This window comes from Brienomyrus brachyistius, chromosome 16 (assembly GCF_023856365.1).
Source record: "Brienomyrus brachyistius isolate T26 chromosome 16, BBRACH_0.4, whole genome shotgun sequence".
Taxonomy (NCBI): domain Eukaryota; kingdom Metazoa; phylum Chordata; class Actinopteri; order Osteoglossiformes; family Mormyridae; genus Brienomyrus; species Brienomyrus brachyistius.
The window spans coordinates 4,134,817-4,151,638 of record NC_064548.1 but is presented as its reverse complement, the minus strand read 5'-3'; the positions used below and the strand labels follow the sequence as shown (position 1 = coordinate 4,151,638).

Below are 16,822 nucleotides of genomic sequence, written 5' to 3'. Positions count from 1 at the left end.
GCTTCTGGTCAGTGGTGTGCCCAGTACCCTTCTCTCCTGCAGCACCAGCAGACAAGCTGAGTTGTTCTTGTCTGAGACGCGTCACTGCTTCTCCAGCTCTGCTGCTTCCTTGCCGCCTCGAGGTCCACCAGGCTGGAGGAGACTGGCCAGATGATCTTGTAGAGTGCCTGCTCCAGCCACACCAGTGGGATCACTTCCGGCATCCCACTTCTGACACAAATGTAGTGCCAGGCAGATCAAGGCAGATTACAATTGCCCGCGGTCGTGCCGTGAATGCCAGTCCCTGCTGGTGCCACAGTATTATCTATATTAGATGGAGTTGACTGAAACTAACACTTTGTTTCTGGTTAATTAATGCATTAAACGTGTACTACTACATTGTGTGTGTCCCCTCAAGTAGTGTTACCAATAGTGGAAATATATGTTGCAAGAAAATGAAGAGGACAAGTGTACTTTTTCTGAAAAAGTTTATTCAGTGCTTGGTTCCACTGCCTCAATATCAAGCCATAATCATATTTCATTTGATCTTGAAACATAGTTGCTGGATACAAAAATGCAAAAGAGTTTCTATGTAAATACTAAAATGATGAAAGAAAGCTTTTGTAAACATTACTGATGAAGCCAAACTTCAGGGCAACTGCCCAAATCAAATATGAGCTGAAAGAAACTCAATGTAACCTGAAAGCCAGCAATGTTCTTTTCCTTCAAAGCATCATTTATTAAGACCCTGAAAAACATACAAGTGAACATATTGTTCTGAGGAGTATCAATCTGTAGACCTGTAACTGTATGTTTGCATAGATGTGTGTGTAGGTGATTAATCCAGGAGTAGTTGGTGAAATTCTGCTGACAAGCAGCTTTTTGGATTTTTCCTCATGCCCTCTTCATGCCCCTGGCCATCAGACAAGCAAACACAGTCATCACCATCTTGGGCTTGATCTCCACCAGGTCCTCTGGCAGGGCGTATACCCGTGCCCCAATCTTTCTTGCCATAGAGATGGCATACCTGGCAAAGAAAACACCAGAAAGACCATGCATCAAAAAGTGCCAATCATTTTGTCTAAGACTGACATGTGAAATCAGGTATGTAAGCTGACAGTGGCACAAGAATCACAGACCTAGACTGATCTTGTATATCTTTAACTATGCAAATCACAAAGAGGACCTGATTTATATTAACCTAGTTTGAATAATTTTAGGACAGTGGAGAAACATCTGACACTCTTCAGGACTAGAAACTGGACCAACAGACTCCTGATGAAACACTGAATCATATGATTGAATATTGAAGGCATATTGTAACGGACAGAAGGTCTGACTCAGCCATTTGGGAGCTGACATTATACTGGGTTGGGAACTGGGGGGAGGAGGGGGTCTCGTACTTGGCATTGTTGAGCTTCTCGTCATCAGACAGGTCCTCCATCTTCAACAGGTCATAGCGGATACAGCCGGGTTGGATGGCATCAATCAAATCCAAGACAGGTATGCTGCTGCTGATGGATGCATCCTGGAAACACAAACATGGACATGAAAGAGAGATAATCCGCAATACAAAAAAAACTCAAAGTAAGCAGCAAGATATCTGCGTTTTGCTGAATGTTGAGTAGATGCCTTCATCCTTTTGCGAAGGAGCATATATCACCCCACACCCACCTTAAAGCCAGAGATGGTGGCCTTGCCAGCCGCCGTCAGTGAACTGTTGACCCAGGAAACAATGGTGTCATCGGTAACCTTCTGCCCATCGCCCAGTTCCTCCAGGATATTCAGAGTGTACCTGTGGGATGGTGAGAAAGGTGGATGGACCAGTATGAGGAAGTGTTATTAGTCTCAAATGGGGGTAACTAAGGGTCAGGGAGAGAATCAGCACACAATCACGATAAGCATCATGACAGCTGAGATCTGTCAGGCTGTGCAGGGCAGAAATGCTTCAGGAAGCATATGTGTGGACACTGGCCGGGTTTTTGGGGGTTACCTCCTCATCAGCTGCCACAGCAGGGCCAGCGTCAGCGTGCGGTTCCCCTCATGCAGGTCCTGTCCAGCGATGCCCACCAACGAGAACTTGGCTTGGTTCTTCCCGAGCTCCACTGCATAGTTACAGTTCTCCAGCTGTGGGGTACAGAGTGTCGGTTACAGTTATAAATCCATCTGCTTCGAGGGGCATTATAAAATTCTGTTGCTTGGGCTAATACCTCTATGCAAACCAACTTGCATAGTTTTAAGTTCTATACATAAATCTCACAACCACTCACTATGACACTGCACTTGCCACACCGAGATATTTACTGAATTCATTCAGCTTGTTAAGCTCGTACAGTACACTCAAACAGGGTTTCAATCAGTTTGGCAAAAGGAACCTTAAACCCTTAACCCATACAACTTCAGCATTACCCCTGCTTCCACTGACATTTTGTATATTATGAAGTGCTTCTCTTTGACCTGTTCCAGTGCTTTCAGTTTCCGTTCTGCAGGCAGTCAGCGCTAACTTACCTTCTTCATTTTTCCACCCAGTTTGGGGTAAGGGGGTTTGTTCACGCGGCTCCAGTCCACTGGCACTTTGATCTTCTCATAGAGCTGGAAGATGACCAGAGCGTCATCCAGGTCCCTGCAGAAAAGAGCAACAAAACAGCATCTTTATTATACTGGTCCCAGGAACATACTACAGAGTAATATACATGTTATGTATTTAACATGGCTTTCATGCAGTGCTTCCAAACCAGCTGAGTCTGGTGCAGCTTATTGCTGCCTGGCCTTTTCTGTTCCCCTCTATCCTTCAGAGGGTGTGCAAAGAATCACAGCTGATGCCTTGCAGTCCTCGTTTTGTGCCCTTACACATAGAGGTGGTTCACGCGTGGGTTCACACCCAAAGAATTCATCCAGTTCCTGAATGTCCGCTCCTCTCTGGTCTCTCCTGCATCAAGGGTAGAGACAGGCAGTATTCGTTAATGTTACTTTACCAGGCACTAAATGTAACCTCTAATATAAAGTGTTATCGCAACTTGCATGACAGCGCACCATTCAGGGTGTATTAGCGCCATTGTCATGGACTGATGTTGAGCTTTATGTAGTGCTCAAAGAACCACAACACTGTTCTGTTCACCATCTGTCCATAACTGCAAACTCACCTTCGATGGAGCTCCAGTCGATGTCTTGGTTCTCAGGCTTCTTGAGGGCAGGGTACTTGTGGAACAGGTTAGCGACAAAAGCCAGGTTCAGCTTGGGGTTGCCACGGACAACATCGGTCGCTGTGACGAACTGACGGCTGCCCAGGCGGTCGGCCTGCTCCAGCATGCACTCTGCCCTGCTCAGGTCTTCCTTCTCCTGTGAGGAGCCCCATTACACACACACAGATTTAGTGAGTCAAGTGTAATTGTAAGTATTTGGAATTGGGTTGATTTGGGAATTAGCTTCTGGTATATCTTTGGACATAGACTGGACCACAGAACAGCAGCCAGTCCCATCAAAGACTGGGGAAAAACCATAAACAGCACATAAAAATCAATCTGACGAATGGGGGTGATCAGATTCACACAAGAATGTGGAAGCAATCCGGGGTGATTCAAGGATTCAATCCCCAAGAAATGCAGACCAAAATCGCTCAAAAGATTTGAAGTAATAATTTTTCGGGGGGGGGTGAGACAAAAATGAGGTGGCCGAGGTCACCTAAATAGGGTCTAGAACCACCTATGGAAGTAATCTAAGGTAGGCTCTAAACCCCCTGTGTGCATACCCAGGATAAAGTTTGGAGGATGGATGGACGGATGGATTGTTCAGTGTTATAACCTTCATGAGCTCCATGGTGCTTATGGACCTAGAAGCATATCAAATGGCTCGATTCTATCAGCGTGACAATAGGTGTGGTGTTTTACACACATACGAACTCACCCTTATTCCTGTCATATCAATGGTAATAGGTGGGATGCCCTCCTCGTCACCTTTGGGGGCCACTTGGTTTAGTATGTTGTAATAGGCCTTTGAGTCCTGTAGACATGGAAGATCAAAATGGTGTCGTTTTTAAACCTTACAGAACAGAAGACTGTAACCAAAAATCACACACAATGTATATGGATCACACAAAGCCAGTTAACCGTTCTGTCAGACAAGCAGATTACAACAGAATAGTGATACTTTATTAATGAGGGTGTGGTGCCCCTGGAGCTGGGGGCTAAGGGCCTTGCTCAAGGGCCCACAGACAAGTGACTTTTCTGCTGAGGCTCAAACTGGCAACCTTCCGATCACAGGCACAGAGGCTTAGCCCACTGAGATTAGGCCAGTGGTGATCTACGGTAAGTGGTGATCTAGGCCAGTGGTTAGGGAAGTACCCTTATGATTGAAAGGTTGCTGGTTTGAATCCCTGACCAGCATGGTACCATTGAGGTACCCTGAGCAAGGTACCGCCTCCCCATGTGCTAAAGAATAGCTGCCCACTGTTATGTCACATATGGGTTAAATGCAGAGGACACATTTTGCTATTGTGTACTGTGTGCTGTAGTGTGATGTGCCAACACTGACAATTCAACTATTACTGTTCCCCAGTAAAGGTTTTGGGGCAATTATGCTGTCGAGACTTGTATTTAAATTAACACTGTATATTGTCCTTATTTGGGCAAGTAATCATTTTGAATAAAGCAGGCGTTAAATGTAGTCATGTATTTTAAATGTGTTTTATCGATTTTGTTGTAGGAGCTTGAGCAGTTGGAGATTTGAGTCATTGCAGAGCATGGGGTGAATACAGATATGTAGACAGGGAAGCTGTCTGCCGCAGGACAGCAGCATGCTCAGCTACGTAGGACAGGTACACCGTCAAGGTGCATGGTATAGACAGCCAGTAGTGCCGGGCACACCTTGATGTCGGAGCTGAAGTTGTTGATCTTGGGACAGCCAGCCTGCTCAAGATGGTAGTTTGCCCAGCGCAGCAGCAGCTCCTCAGGAGACAGCTTCATCAGGTCCTCCAGGCTTTCCCCCTCCCTCAAGAGGGCGATCAGGGCTGCAGGAGTGAAACAATGAGCCGGTCAGTGCACGCATAAAAATACACAGGATTAGACATGGGACAGTTTTATGGCTATGTGGCCTGTTGGCCAGCAGGTGGCAGTACCCTCATTCCTGCTGATCTCGATGTCAGCTAACAGGCCGATCTTGATGACCTGCCAGAGCAGACCCAGCACCAGGTGCTGTCGGCCTTCCTTCAGGTCCACCGCCCCAATGTTGACCACATGGCACCCGATGGCTGATGCTGAGTTTAATGCCAGATTCAGGTTCTCCTATTAATGCACATCCGGCAAAAGGCAGAAGGGAATTATAGGATTTCTGGTGTGCTACATGAACAGGAAGCATTAAAAACCACATGTCGGTCTAGAAAGAGGAAGTGCAGTGTGTTTTAATACTTGTTACCCAGATTGGTGTTGATTTTAAAGTTGAAAAAAATAACTAAAGCTCAACAGCTGTGAGTCTTATTGATAACAGATTTAACGTCCAAGATAAGTCCACAATTATAGCTTTAAAACAACAATTAAAAAGGATATATAATTGTATATTTTGTATTTTTCTCAGAATTCTAGGAGACAGTTAAGGAAAGAGACTGCAGATCTGAATCTGAGGAGGCCCCATGCTCGTCTTACTGCATGACCACTGTCAGCCATGTCAGGGTCATGTAGCAGCTCAGTTCGTCCAAGTAAAGCGTCAGACCTCCAGGTTTGGGGATTTTGTTCTGACCCTAGATCTGTGTGTGGAGTTTGCATGTTCTCCCCATGTTTTCTCTCATAATATAAAAAGGCGAGCTAGTGTCTCTAATTTGCTTACAGTATGTGACAGTGTGTGCTCTGTGATGGATTAGTATCCCATCCAGGCTGTCTCCTGCCTTGTGTGCTGTAGTTCTATGGGATACGCCCCAGGCTCCCCACAACCCTACACTAGATAAGTGGTTATGGAAATGGATGCTGGATTAAGGAATAAATCATGCCATAGGATCAGTGCGATGTAGCAGATCACGTTCAGTTTGAGTACAACATGCAGGAGGCATGTGCTTTGCTTGTGTACTATTGGATGCTCTGTCACACATTGACTTCTCCTTTGGATGATATTTATTTGTTTAGCTTCTTGGGTGTGATGTTCTAAGCTGTCCTTGATCACCTCTTGTTCCTACTATTATCTTGCACTAGTTACTGGTCATTTGTTGGAAACTTTGCCAGCAGCATGTGTCCTTGACAGCACTACGCTTGTTATATATTATATGCACCACTTGTATGTTGCTTTGGAGAAAAGTGACTGTCAGATAAACCAAATGGAATTGTGGGTGTGGTACCTGAATAGTGAAAGGTGTGAGCTTCTTCTTGTTGATGGTCCTTTCATCGATGGTATCAGGCACTGAGAGGTTGATCATCTTGCTAACAAATGAAAGAGAGAGAAAAATTGAGGCAACACCTGACGTCTGCTGCATTATTAAAGTCATTGGCTACAGAAATGACTGCATATAGACAAAAACTGTAAAAGGAGTGCCAGTTTTGTTGCGTTTGATATCACAGCAGTGGGGTGCTTAATGAAAATTCTTTGCTCATGATCAGATTCGTGGTCATACCTCTTCTAGTTGCTTTGACCCACCTGCTCTACAATCTGATTGGTTATCTCTCAGAACCAATCGTTCAGCCCTCAGAACATTTTAGTGTAAGTAAAATTCCAACAAGCAGATTCTCTCAACCATTTGTAGTACATTTCCACCATCTGCATGTCTTTTTTGCATGGTGGTTATAATTTAATCCAACAGCCATCAACACTGAGTATAAATTCTCCTGAGAACATGGAGGAAGAGAGAACAGAGGAGGTCAGAGGCCAGACGATAGGGGATGTACCAGAGCACGATGCCGTCTCCCACGGCTTTAAAAAGGTCATCATTGTTGGGGTTCATGGGCAAGACGTGCTGGCAGTCAGGGTCTTTCTCCAGGGCCTTGTTCACCCAGTTGACAAAGGCAACCTTCTCCTCCTCTGGTGAAGCAAAGAGAAGCAGCCAGACAATCGTGAGACGAAAGATGTTCCCAAGGACAATAGAAGCACCCAGATGGACAGGGGCAGATGAAAGGTGCCCAAAGAACAAGAAGCCAGTTGCTTTTGTATTGTTTCCCCAAGATATATTTCTCTACCCAATAGTTTCATGATTTACAAATGCAGAAAGGTGTAAACCAAACAGTCACTTTGAAAAATCACTGTTTGACAGCAAATCACATGATGCCCTATGCGGTGATATTTGTGAGCAGGGACAGTAGATGAAAACAGCAGGTGCTAAATACCACATTCAGCTGGGTTAGTGGGCAGCAGTACAGTCACGAACAACAATTAGTAATGTGAAGCATGCTGGGTAATGTCACAGCGAGTCTCTGAATTTCGTTGTAATTCTTTGCGATGATAATAAAGGCTTTCTATTTCTATTCTGATTTAGTATCCTTCATCACTGTACATGAATCATTTTAGCTAAGTAAATAGTTGAAACGGAAGTTTATAAATAGTAATAGTCAGTGGGTGACGTGAGGCCCCGGAGCGTCAGCGAAAGGCTGGTCTTCTCACCTGCATAGGAGTGCTGGGTCCCTGACTGCTCCGACGTCCCAGCCACAGCGCAGATGCCTTCTTTCTTGTTGATGGCCTGCCGAAACGTCTTGGATACTTCCAAACTCTTTATGTTCTGAACCACCTGGAGCACAGGAGTGGGAATCGGTGCTCATCTCCCCTAAGATTTTCACTGCCTTTCACGGCCATCTCAGAAGACCCAGGTGACTTTTGACAGCAGGCAACATGATGGCTTGAGACCTGAATGCTGACTAATATTGTAACTAGTACTTGAATTTTTTCACTAGTAGATATATGGAACTTTATTGAATCGTCATATAAGAAGCAAAAACAAACAATTTAGTGATTTTCGTCAGGGCAAGAGCGGCTGCAAAAGAAGTGTAAAACTAGTTGCTTTGACTAATTAATATCTATTCATTAAGATAATGGTATAATGTACTTTAAAATTAAAAAATTCTAGTACATTTTATGGCAGTAGCAAAGCAAACACTTTGGCGGCCTTTGGTCTGAAAGCTCTTCCACACTCACGCTGATGAACTCGTCGAAGGTGATCTTGCCGTCATGCTGCGCCCCCGTTACGGTCAGGTCCTGGATGATTTCTCTGATCCTGTATCCTGGCAGGGGCAGGTTGGCTGCCTTGAAAAGGTCATTGAGCTCCTCAGTGCCGATGTGGCCTTGAGCCCCCACATCTGTCGGTTGGGGTTTGAAAGGTCAAAAATAACTACAATGTCAAATCACACATCAACTGAGTTACATGCTGTTGAATTACAAGGGACAGAGCCACACATTGCATTCAGTGAAATATAATGTAATTAAATAATTGCATTATCTTGATAACATTATCTTGATTTATATAATGCCTTACTAAGACACAACCTCAGCAGGATACTATGCTGCATGAATGGTATGGAAAACAGATACAAGGATAACAGTTGTGTGATCATTCACAATGTGGATTTCAGCCGGAGACTTAATTTGTATATGAAGAGACTCATGGTAAGAAACTACAGAAAATGAGTACTGCATGCAATCTCCCCTTTGCAGCTCGAACAGGGCACACATGCACAACAAGTGTCAAGGCAGTGAGTACAGATGAACAATTTCTCAGGGGGATTATAGAGCCTGCAGGAGGGGTCAGATTTCTGCACAATTCAGAGATAGCATTGTGTAAAACTTTGCAGAGCTATTTTAATTAAGATTTATCAGTCTTCTGTTTTCGTCCAGACTACCATCTCATCATGTTCTGCTACATGAAGTATTAAGGTCTGTTAAATTAAATGATTTCTCTCACCAAACTTGGAGAAGGCCTCTCTGAGGTCTTCCATCTCTTCCTGCGATATTTTTGCCATCTTGCAACTCTCTGAGCTTCAGGTACCTGAAATCATGACACCAAACACTGTCTATATGCTGGCAGTGAGGACATTATCGATGCTATTTAAGGTGTAGGGCTTAAAACAAGAATGTCCTGTTACTGTGTTTAAGTAGAACCACAACACTGTTAAAAGTACTGACAAGGAGGATTCAAACTTAAATTATTTTCAACATTTGAGCATTTGTTTTCTGAAAAACCATGTCTAATTTTTTCAAGTGAGTAGCAAACTTTTGGTCATTGCTTCCTGTTTGACCGTGTCATCTTGAGTTCCCTTCACTTTTAAGTCCGACACTTTTTTACTGTTCTGAAACCCCAGATACTTCCCTGTTCCTGCCTCTTCGGAAAAATGTCCGTTTAAGGTCAAAATTGGGTTCAACAGCAGCAAAAGGCATTGAGTTTCACTTTACAACACTTAGCTCTCATTCCATAAGCCATATATTTAAGGTATTCCCAAAAAAAGAGCCTGCATTTGCTTAATCCATTGTCTGATACCAGTTGTTCCTTAATTGTGTCCTCCTGTATTTGGTTAGTTATGCAATGAAATGGTAAACCCCAAGAAGAAACCCTAAGTTATTTTCTTCTCTGGATAAAAAGTGTCAGCTACCTAACTTAAATTCACACATGAAGGACTGCCATGATCCAGATGTTTACCTTCAACACATTCCAGGCAATCTCTTTAAAGTTCATGTCTACCATCAAGCGCAGGTAGCATGAAAGCAAAGTGCTCTGCCTTTAAATTTATCCTTAGCGATGACATTTCCTCTAACTGTCATTAGTGTCCGTGTATAACCTAAAAAGTGGTTCCTCTTACTCGGCCAATCTTCTGTTTTTCCTTAATCGGTTTTTGCTAAGACAACACTAAGTTCTAGTACTGTCTTGTATTTCGTTTTATTAGATTTTTGAAAAAGCAGAGTGTTGTTTCTTTATGATTCGTGCATGCTCTGACAGGCAGGTGCGGATATCCTCTTCGCTTCGGATGGAGCGCAGCGCAGCCGAAAACTCCTTCGGCGAGATGAAGGTGCGAGATGCGATCTTCGCTCTCGGAACAGCTTACAGGAAACTGCCAGCGCTGCGGTTTTTCAGCAAAAAGTGGAAATGCTAACAGCCTGTTTCAAACACTACTCTCATGCAAGCACGTATAACGAATTCAATTGCTGACAGTCGAATATTTTAGACTATCGTAATCCATAACTCCATAACCATTCATATTAAAATGCATTTAATATTGTCTAAGTCCACAGTAAGTTTGCATCTACATTGAGAGCACGTGTCCGATTACCCAAGAACGGTTACCAAAAATGGGTGCGGGTGCTGAAATCATCATTTAGCCTCCAATTTGAAGTTTGCCTTATGCATCAGTTTTACACTGTGGTTATTTCTCAGTCGTTATGAAGGATTACCGCATGTGATGCACAGACACATTACTGCATTTACACAGCTGTAATCCGGCCGTATTTTATGCAGGATTTTCAACGACCTCCGATTGAAAAACTGCCCCATTTATCACACGTCATTCTTGACTGGATAGAAAGATGAGCTATACATTGGTAGTTTTTTAATGAACTGATACCAAATTAATTACTACTTTTGTTTTATATATTAAGGTATTCCTTTTGATTTATGCACTCTTTTCCGCATGCATCCTACAATATTGTAGTTTCCTAACTGTTATGTTGCTTGCAGGTAAGTCGTTACGATGGCAATAATTTCCATAACCAGAGCACTATACTGTCATTTCTGAATACGTTCGTTTCACCATTATCTACAATTAAAATATAAATGCATAAAATGCTTTTAATTATGTATGGATCTTAGGGAAAGGTGCTTAGGACTGAAGAAGAAGGCTTACTTTTGGTGCTGTACACTGAGGAATTTTGAGTCTAATTCAAAATAGTTAAATAGGTCAGTTTTTCCCCTAACTGGAAAAAACAGTATATATTTTAACTCACCCCATTCCCTGCCTCTGGGTCTTAGTAACCCAATGTCTTAATAAACTTCTGGAAGTACAGATGCCACATATTATTATTGTCTGGTCTGTCAGTTATTTGATAAGATTTTTTTTAAACCCTGGGAAGGCTTATAATTTTTTTCTTCACAGCCAGTGAATATTACAGCTCTTCACCTCCATGTACTGCCTGTCTGTCCTCCTGTTCCCTTTGAAGCTGGTATGCTATATATGCAAATTTATTACAAGCTTTGGAAAAAAAATGCACTCAAATGGTAGTTTAAAATCAGAAAATTTTCTAACATTGAACAAACAAAATAATCAATTTTACTTCATATTCTAACAGAGAGTCCATTGTGAGGCAGATTTTACTTCACGTGATATAAGTGCGGAGGTGTTACACCAAACGGGAATGGGGGACACACACTGTGCTCTGGTACTTGTACACCCCCGCATGCCGATGAAGGATACTAAATCAGATACCAAAATGAGGCCGAAGTCACAACACCCCTCCTATCCCCTGCTCACCCAGAAGCAGGCCTGAGGTTGGCTCTTTACATCGAAGTGTAATTCTCCAGCAACCACATGCTATTATGTTTTTGTTTATTGCTACATGTTATAGCATAGCAGCAATAAGAGGTGGCAGTCATCCTTTCCCAGTGGGATGCTTTCTGTCCTTTCATTTCTTTACATTTCTTTGTATATGAAAATATATTAATCAAAATCATCTCACAGATGTTACAGTTTCAAACAGTTTCTATGGATTTCTACAAACAATTCAGCCGTTTCCTGATTCCACCTCGCTCACCAGTAGCATGTGCAATCTGTGCCCCTACCACTCATACACTGAATCTGCAATTTTCTGCACAAGATCAATCCAGTCCAATCTGTCCCTTAAGGTGATGATGGAGGAGCTTATGAGTAGGACGATGAATTACCTGGAAGACTTGGGTCTGAGAAGCTTTGGGTGCGATTCAAAGGCCAACGGGAAGGTTCCGTCGCTCTTGCCTGGGTGCCTTGAATGAAGGGAGACTGTGAGACCCGCCGAATGCCAGCGAATGTTCTTAGAGAAAAAGGAGGAAGGAAGTGTAATGCAACATAGTGAGCAGGAAGTAGTCATGCTTTTCTTTATAAGGTAATAGGCAAGAAAAATATCTGTGGGTGTCTATAATGTTCATATGCATAACTCCTTTTAAATACAGTTTATAACAACATTGAGGAAGAACCTGCACAGAATAGGCTTCATTCCACACATGTATTACGAACAGGATCTATTGCCTGTGTGTCATATCTAGTTTCACCAGAGCTTGTGTTCAGTTCCTCAGTGTCTTAAAATCCGTATCTAGCTCAATAGATGTGATATCAAAGGATATACTATATCTGTATCTTCCTCTAGAAATGTAACACTATTATGTTCCATATTCAATGTTACGTTTTACTGTGTCTTAAACCATCAATTTGTCATTCATTTTCTAAGTGGCCATTATATTAATATAAAAAAATGATTGTGCATGATTTAATGCAAGTTTAGGGGAAGTTAGACTATAAAACATGCTAAAATATGGATATAAATTCTAACAGTATAAATGGCAGTTCTTCATAAATATTATATATGAATATTTTTTTATATTTTAATTTAAATATATTTAAATACTTACCATGTTCTCTCACATGCCAATAGGTCTGATGGTTCAAATCCTTCAATTGTTAAATATGCGTTCTCTTGTTGCGTGTGTTTTCTGTGGTTAGACGTTTAACTTAAGACAATCTTTAAAATATCGCCATCTGTTGGAAAAGGGAATTTCAACATCCATCTTCCAATCAGTGTTATTATACTTTAAAATTTTAAATAATTAATTTCAATTTTCATTTGAAATCCGGTTGTTTTGTGTGGTTGTCGTTTTTATTAGCTTTTATTTGAAATATATACTTCTGTATAGTTTTTATATATTTTAGTAATTTCATTTCTAACGATAGACAAAGTTATAGACCTGCTTTATGTGTCTGATCTTTAGAGCAACCTGAGTATATAGTGCACGTTATGTACCAATGTCCTCCAAATGCGCAACACATGTGTCAGATATCATTAACGGTCACTAAACGCAATATCCTGCATTACGTTTCCTCAAATGATTGCCATGGGGGGGGGGTACACAGATCATTACTTCTGCCTTATAATATTCTAAAAAACGATACGTAAAAACGTCAAGTTTTTCAAAATGCTTTAATATAGTTCTAGCTTTCGATAACGATAATAGACGTGCTTCCGACCGCTTACGTACAGAGCCGTGGGAAGCCTGGAGTCCATCCCTGGAAACGCAAATTACAAGGCAAAGAAGGGATGCCAGGCCACCGCAAGACGAACACACGCTGGGAAACCACACAACCGCTTGTCTTTGGATTGTGGAAGGAAACCCACTACACGGGGAGCCACACACAGAAGACGGACAATGCTGGAGGGGTGTGAACTGTGACAAGAGTGCTGCTCAGCCACCGTGAAAACACCACGAAACCACACCACCCAATGCCCCAAGTAACGTTAACATCCTGGTCATAAGACATTTGACATCATTAATTAATGTAAGTATAAAACAAATCATAGAACTAGGTATTTAGGGTTAATAATCCACCCAACAACAACTTCAACCTGCATGCGAATGGATCGAAACAAAATTGACTTCGGTCGACACACATTTAAACAGGCGAACGATCCAACCAGACGCTCCCTCGCCCAACATGTGATTTATTGTTTGTTTTTTTTGTCCAATCACAGAATTGCTACGTAGCGAAAGGTTCTGACATTAACATCCGGGTCAAAGGTAACGTTGTGCTGTCAGAAATGGCTGCGCACGACCACTTGTCTCTCTGCTTATGCGACGTAATCAGGTGTTCTTCTTTTAAAAATTATAATTTATATACGGTGTTTAAACACCCAGAGTTTATAGATACTGTACCCAATTATCATTGGTAGTTGGTATGTAATCCGGTTAATATAGGATAGTTTATTTGTATACTTTAGTATAAAATAAACCACGGCCGAAACCTTAGGGGGTCAGTTTTCATTATTTTTTAAATAATGAACTCCGTTCGTTGGATAGTATCTGAATGGTTCTGTAAATAAAATGTTTATCATGGTGTTTGTTAGATTTCGTCCAGTGGACGTAAGCTAGTTTATTTTTTTTACTTACTTACTGCTTAGGGAGTCTGCAGCAAAATATTATTGCAGTGTTTGGTGGTCTCGTTTTGTCGCTCACTGTGTTCTTTTCTATTTAGACAGTCTAAGCTGCGGAACTGATTTCGTCATTACCTAATGCATCAATATTCCTCTCCAGATTATTGTGGTCCCTCGTTCTACCATGCGTCTATCTGTGCGTGGTGCTGTCGGCGATTCTAGCCTTTCTCATGTTGGGGGTCCGCATGTGGCTGCAGCGGAGCCGGAGCGCCCGACTGGCCCGGGAGAAAGCCCTGTCTGTCGCATTCTTTCACCCCTACTGTAATGCCGGAGGGGGCGGGGAGAGGGTTCTCTGGTGTGCCATCAGAGCTCTGCAGAACAGGTAGGACACATACTGGGGTGTTTTTGAATTTTGCCCCCCACATCAGATTGTATAAGTTGAGTCCATTAAGGATTCTAGCATTACTGAATTAGACAGCCTTGGGAAGCCTGATGCTTTGCATGCAGTTGTGTGATAAAACTAATCCACTTTTTTGACAGCACATCATACATGACAGTCTTGGACTCTCATTGAAATTGAATCCGACAAGAAATTCAGTAGACAGCTGTGTACTCCAGTACAGTAAATGTCTGTAAAATGTCTTAAAGTTGACACTTTTTCAAGTGTTTTTTTTCTAGTATGTCACTGGAAATCACACCATGCTGAATAGTGGGATGTTGACCGTGTGGGGTCTCGCCACGTCTTTTTCAGATACCAAGATGTCTCCATCGTGGTGTACACTGGAGATCTGGGTGTGACCGGGGAGCAGATTCTCAATGGAGCTCGTCAGCGGTTCAATATCCGCATGCCCCGGCCTGTCAAGTTTGTGTTCCTGAAACACCGCTTCCTCGTGGAGGCCAGTCTGTATCCCCACTTCACCCTGCTGGGCCAGAGCGTGGGCTCGGTCTTCCTAGGCTGGGAGGCGCTCACGGAGTTTGTCCCTGACGTCTATGTGGACTCTATGGGCTACGCCTTCACGCTGCCCCTGTTCCGCCACCTGGGCGGCTGCCGCGTGGTCAGCTATGTGCACTACCCCACCGTGAGCACTGACATGCTGTCGGTGATCCGTGAACGGGACGTGCGTTTCAACAATGTGGACTACATAGCTGGAAACCCTCTGTTGAGCGCCATCAAGATGGTCTATTACTGCGCCTTTTCGCTGCTCTATGGGCTGGCGGGCTCCTGCAGCCACATGGTCATGGTCAACTCCAGCTGGACACTGGGGCACATCCTGGCCCTGTGGCGAGTGCCCAATCGAACCGCCATCGTTTACCCTCCGTGCGACGTCCATGCGTTTTTAGACTGTCCTCTGGATGAGCTGGAGGAAGAGCAGGGCTCTGGCAGGAAGTGCCACTCCCTGGTCTCGGTGGGCCAGTTCCGCCCAGAGAAGGACCACCGTCTGCAGATCCGAGCCTTCCGGGGTCTGCTGGACAGGCGGCCGGCCGGCCTGGGCCGTGAGTCACTGAGGCTGGTGTTGATTGGAGGCTGCCGAAACCAGGAGGACGAGGACCGGGTGCTGATGCTGCGGGGGCTTTGCCAGGAGCTGGGTGTGGCCGACAGGGTGGAGTTCAAGCTAAATGTTCAGTTTGAGGAGCTGAAGAAGGAGCTGACTGCTGCTACTGTGGGTCTGCACACCATGTGGAATGAGCATTTCGGGATAGGTAAACACACTCATCCTAGTTTTTTTTTGTGATATTTCAAATCGCCTATATTATATAAATCGCCTTATATTATATAGGGTTGCTATTTGAATGGGAAACCTTCAGTTTACAAATGAATGTCTTTGACCTCATCCCTCTCATGCTTTATCTGTCCTCCCCTACCCTTGCCCTCTCTCTCCTTCAATAGGTGTGGTAGAGTGTATGGCAGCTGGGGCAGTAGTCCTAGCCCACAAGTCGGGGGGCCCCCTGCTGGACATTGTGGTTCCATACGAGGGGAGCCCCACAGGCTTCTTGGCAGACGATGTGGCCACTTACACGGACGCCATGGAGAGAATCCTGGCCATGCCCCCAGCCGCTCGCCTGGAGATTCGTCGCAATGCCCGCCGCTCTGTCACCCGCTTTTCTGACCAGGAATTTGAGGCCTCCTTTCTGTCCGCCATGGAATCCGTCATGGGAATCGTGGAGCAGTGAGGCACCGAGGAGCTCGGCATTCTCCCCAGCTTTCCTCCGTGGCTTTACCCCACCCGGCCTCTGCCCCCCCCCCGTCTGCAGGGCCACCTGTGCCTATCAGAGGCCTCATTTATTAACCTGTGATTGTGGCTCAGTCCTCTGTAACTGGATTTAGACACTGTAGCCTTTTCTCTCCCCTTCAGTGTGTCGTACGGTTTTCTGTTAGGGTGCCTCTAGTGGACGGACGCCCTCAGTCAGTCACCCGTTTTCCTCAGTGTTTTCCACATGACTCCCGTACGTGTTACTGAGACCAGGGGCGGACGAAGCGATATGTTACAGGAGATGTAACCCCATGTGGGACCAAGCTCAGCCCCTCCCCCCATCCCCAGTTGCTGTAAATATGCTATCATCTTCAGAACGATCAATATGATGAAGGAACTTGTTGGTTTATTTTTTGGGGTTTCATTTTACGTGCTAATAAATTATAAATCAGATTCTAAAGATCCAATGCCGTGTTAAGACTTTGCTGATGAGGTTGGTGCACAGAAAAAGAGGCATATGATTTTTTTTTTTTCTCAGTTGAAATTTTAATGTTTCTGTTACAAAATAGTTTGGGGTTTTTGAAGTTGTT

The 16,822-nt window shown here is 43.8% G+C and overlaps 2 protein-coding genes across 2 annotated transcripts; one reads left to right on the top strand and one right to left on the bottom strand.

The window, feature by feature from the left end:
* Positions 1–450: 450 nt before the first annotated feature.
* On the bottom strand, positions 451–11,931 carry lcp1 (lymphocyte cytosolic protein 1 (L-plastin)). The gene is made up of 16 exons (XM_048978943.1): positions 11,807–11,931; positions 8,843–8,926; positions 8,080–8,240; positions 7,552–7,675; positions 6,843–6,975; positions 6,299–6,380; positions 5,093–5,258; positions 4,842–4,984; positions 3,883–3,978; positions 3,123–3,318; positions 2,830–2,908; positions 2,488–2,602; positions 1,973–2,106; positions 1,654–1,774; positions 1,383–1,507; positions 451–1,006 (listed from the first exon to the last, which is right to left on the bottom strand). The coding sequence occupies exons 2-16, from the start codon at positions 8,898–8,900 to the stop codon at positions 874–876; spliced, it is 1,866 nt and encodes a 621-aa protein (XP_048834900.1). The 5' UTR covers positions 8,901–8,926; positions 11,807–11,931; the 3' UTR covers positions 451–873.
* A 1,733-nt stretch (positions 11,932–13,664) lies between these two features.
* Positions 13,665–16,699, top strand: alg11 (ALG11 alpha-1,2-mannosyltransferase). The gene is made up of 4 exons (XM_048978170.1): positions 13,665–13,754; positions 14,201–14,422; positions 14,792–15,741; positions 15,929–16,699. Exons 1-4 carry the CDS (start codon positions 13,708–13,710, stop codon positions 16,210–16,212), a joined length of 1,503 nt encoding a protein of 500 aa, XP_048834127.1. The 5' UTR covers positions 13,665–13,707; the 3' UTR covers positions 16,213–16,699.
* Positions 16,700–16,822: the final 123 nt, after the last annotated feature.

What these genes read in the sequence shown, in the direction of transcription:
- alg11 (XM_048978170.1), top strand. Translation starts at nt 13,708, where the DNA reads ATGGCTGCGCACGACCACTTGTCTCTCTGCTTATGCGACGTAATCAG. An exon ending in TGCTTATGCGACGTAATCAG is followed by an intron (nt 13,755 to 14,200) that starts GTGTTCTTCTTT and finishes ATTCCTCTCCAG; the next exon opens with ATTATTGTGGTCCCTCGTTC. An exon ending in ATCAGAGCTCTGCAGAACAG is followed by an intron (nt 14,423 to 14,791) that starts GTAGGACACATA and finishes CGTCTTTTTCAG; the next exon opens with ATACCAAGATGTCTCCATCG.
- lcp1 (XM_048978943.1), bottom strand. Translation starts at nt 8,900, where the DNA reads ATGGCAAAAATATCGCAGGAAGAGATGGAAGACCTCAGAGAGGCCTTC. An exon ending in TCACACCTTTCACTATTCAG is followed by an intron (nt 5,259 to 6,298) that starts GTACCACACCCA and finishes GTGCATTAATAG; the next exon opens with GAGAACCTGAATCTGGCATT. An exon ending in CGCGTGAACCACCTCTATGT is followed by an intron (nt 2,603 to 2,829) that starts GTAAGGGCACAA and finishes TCTTTTCTGCAG; the next exon opens with GGACCTGGATGACGCTCTGG.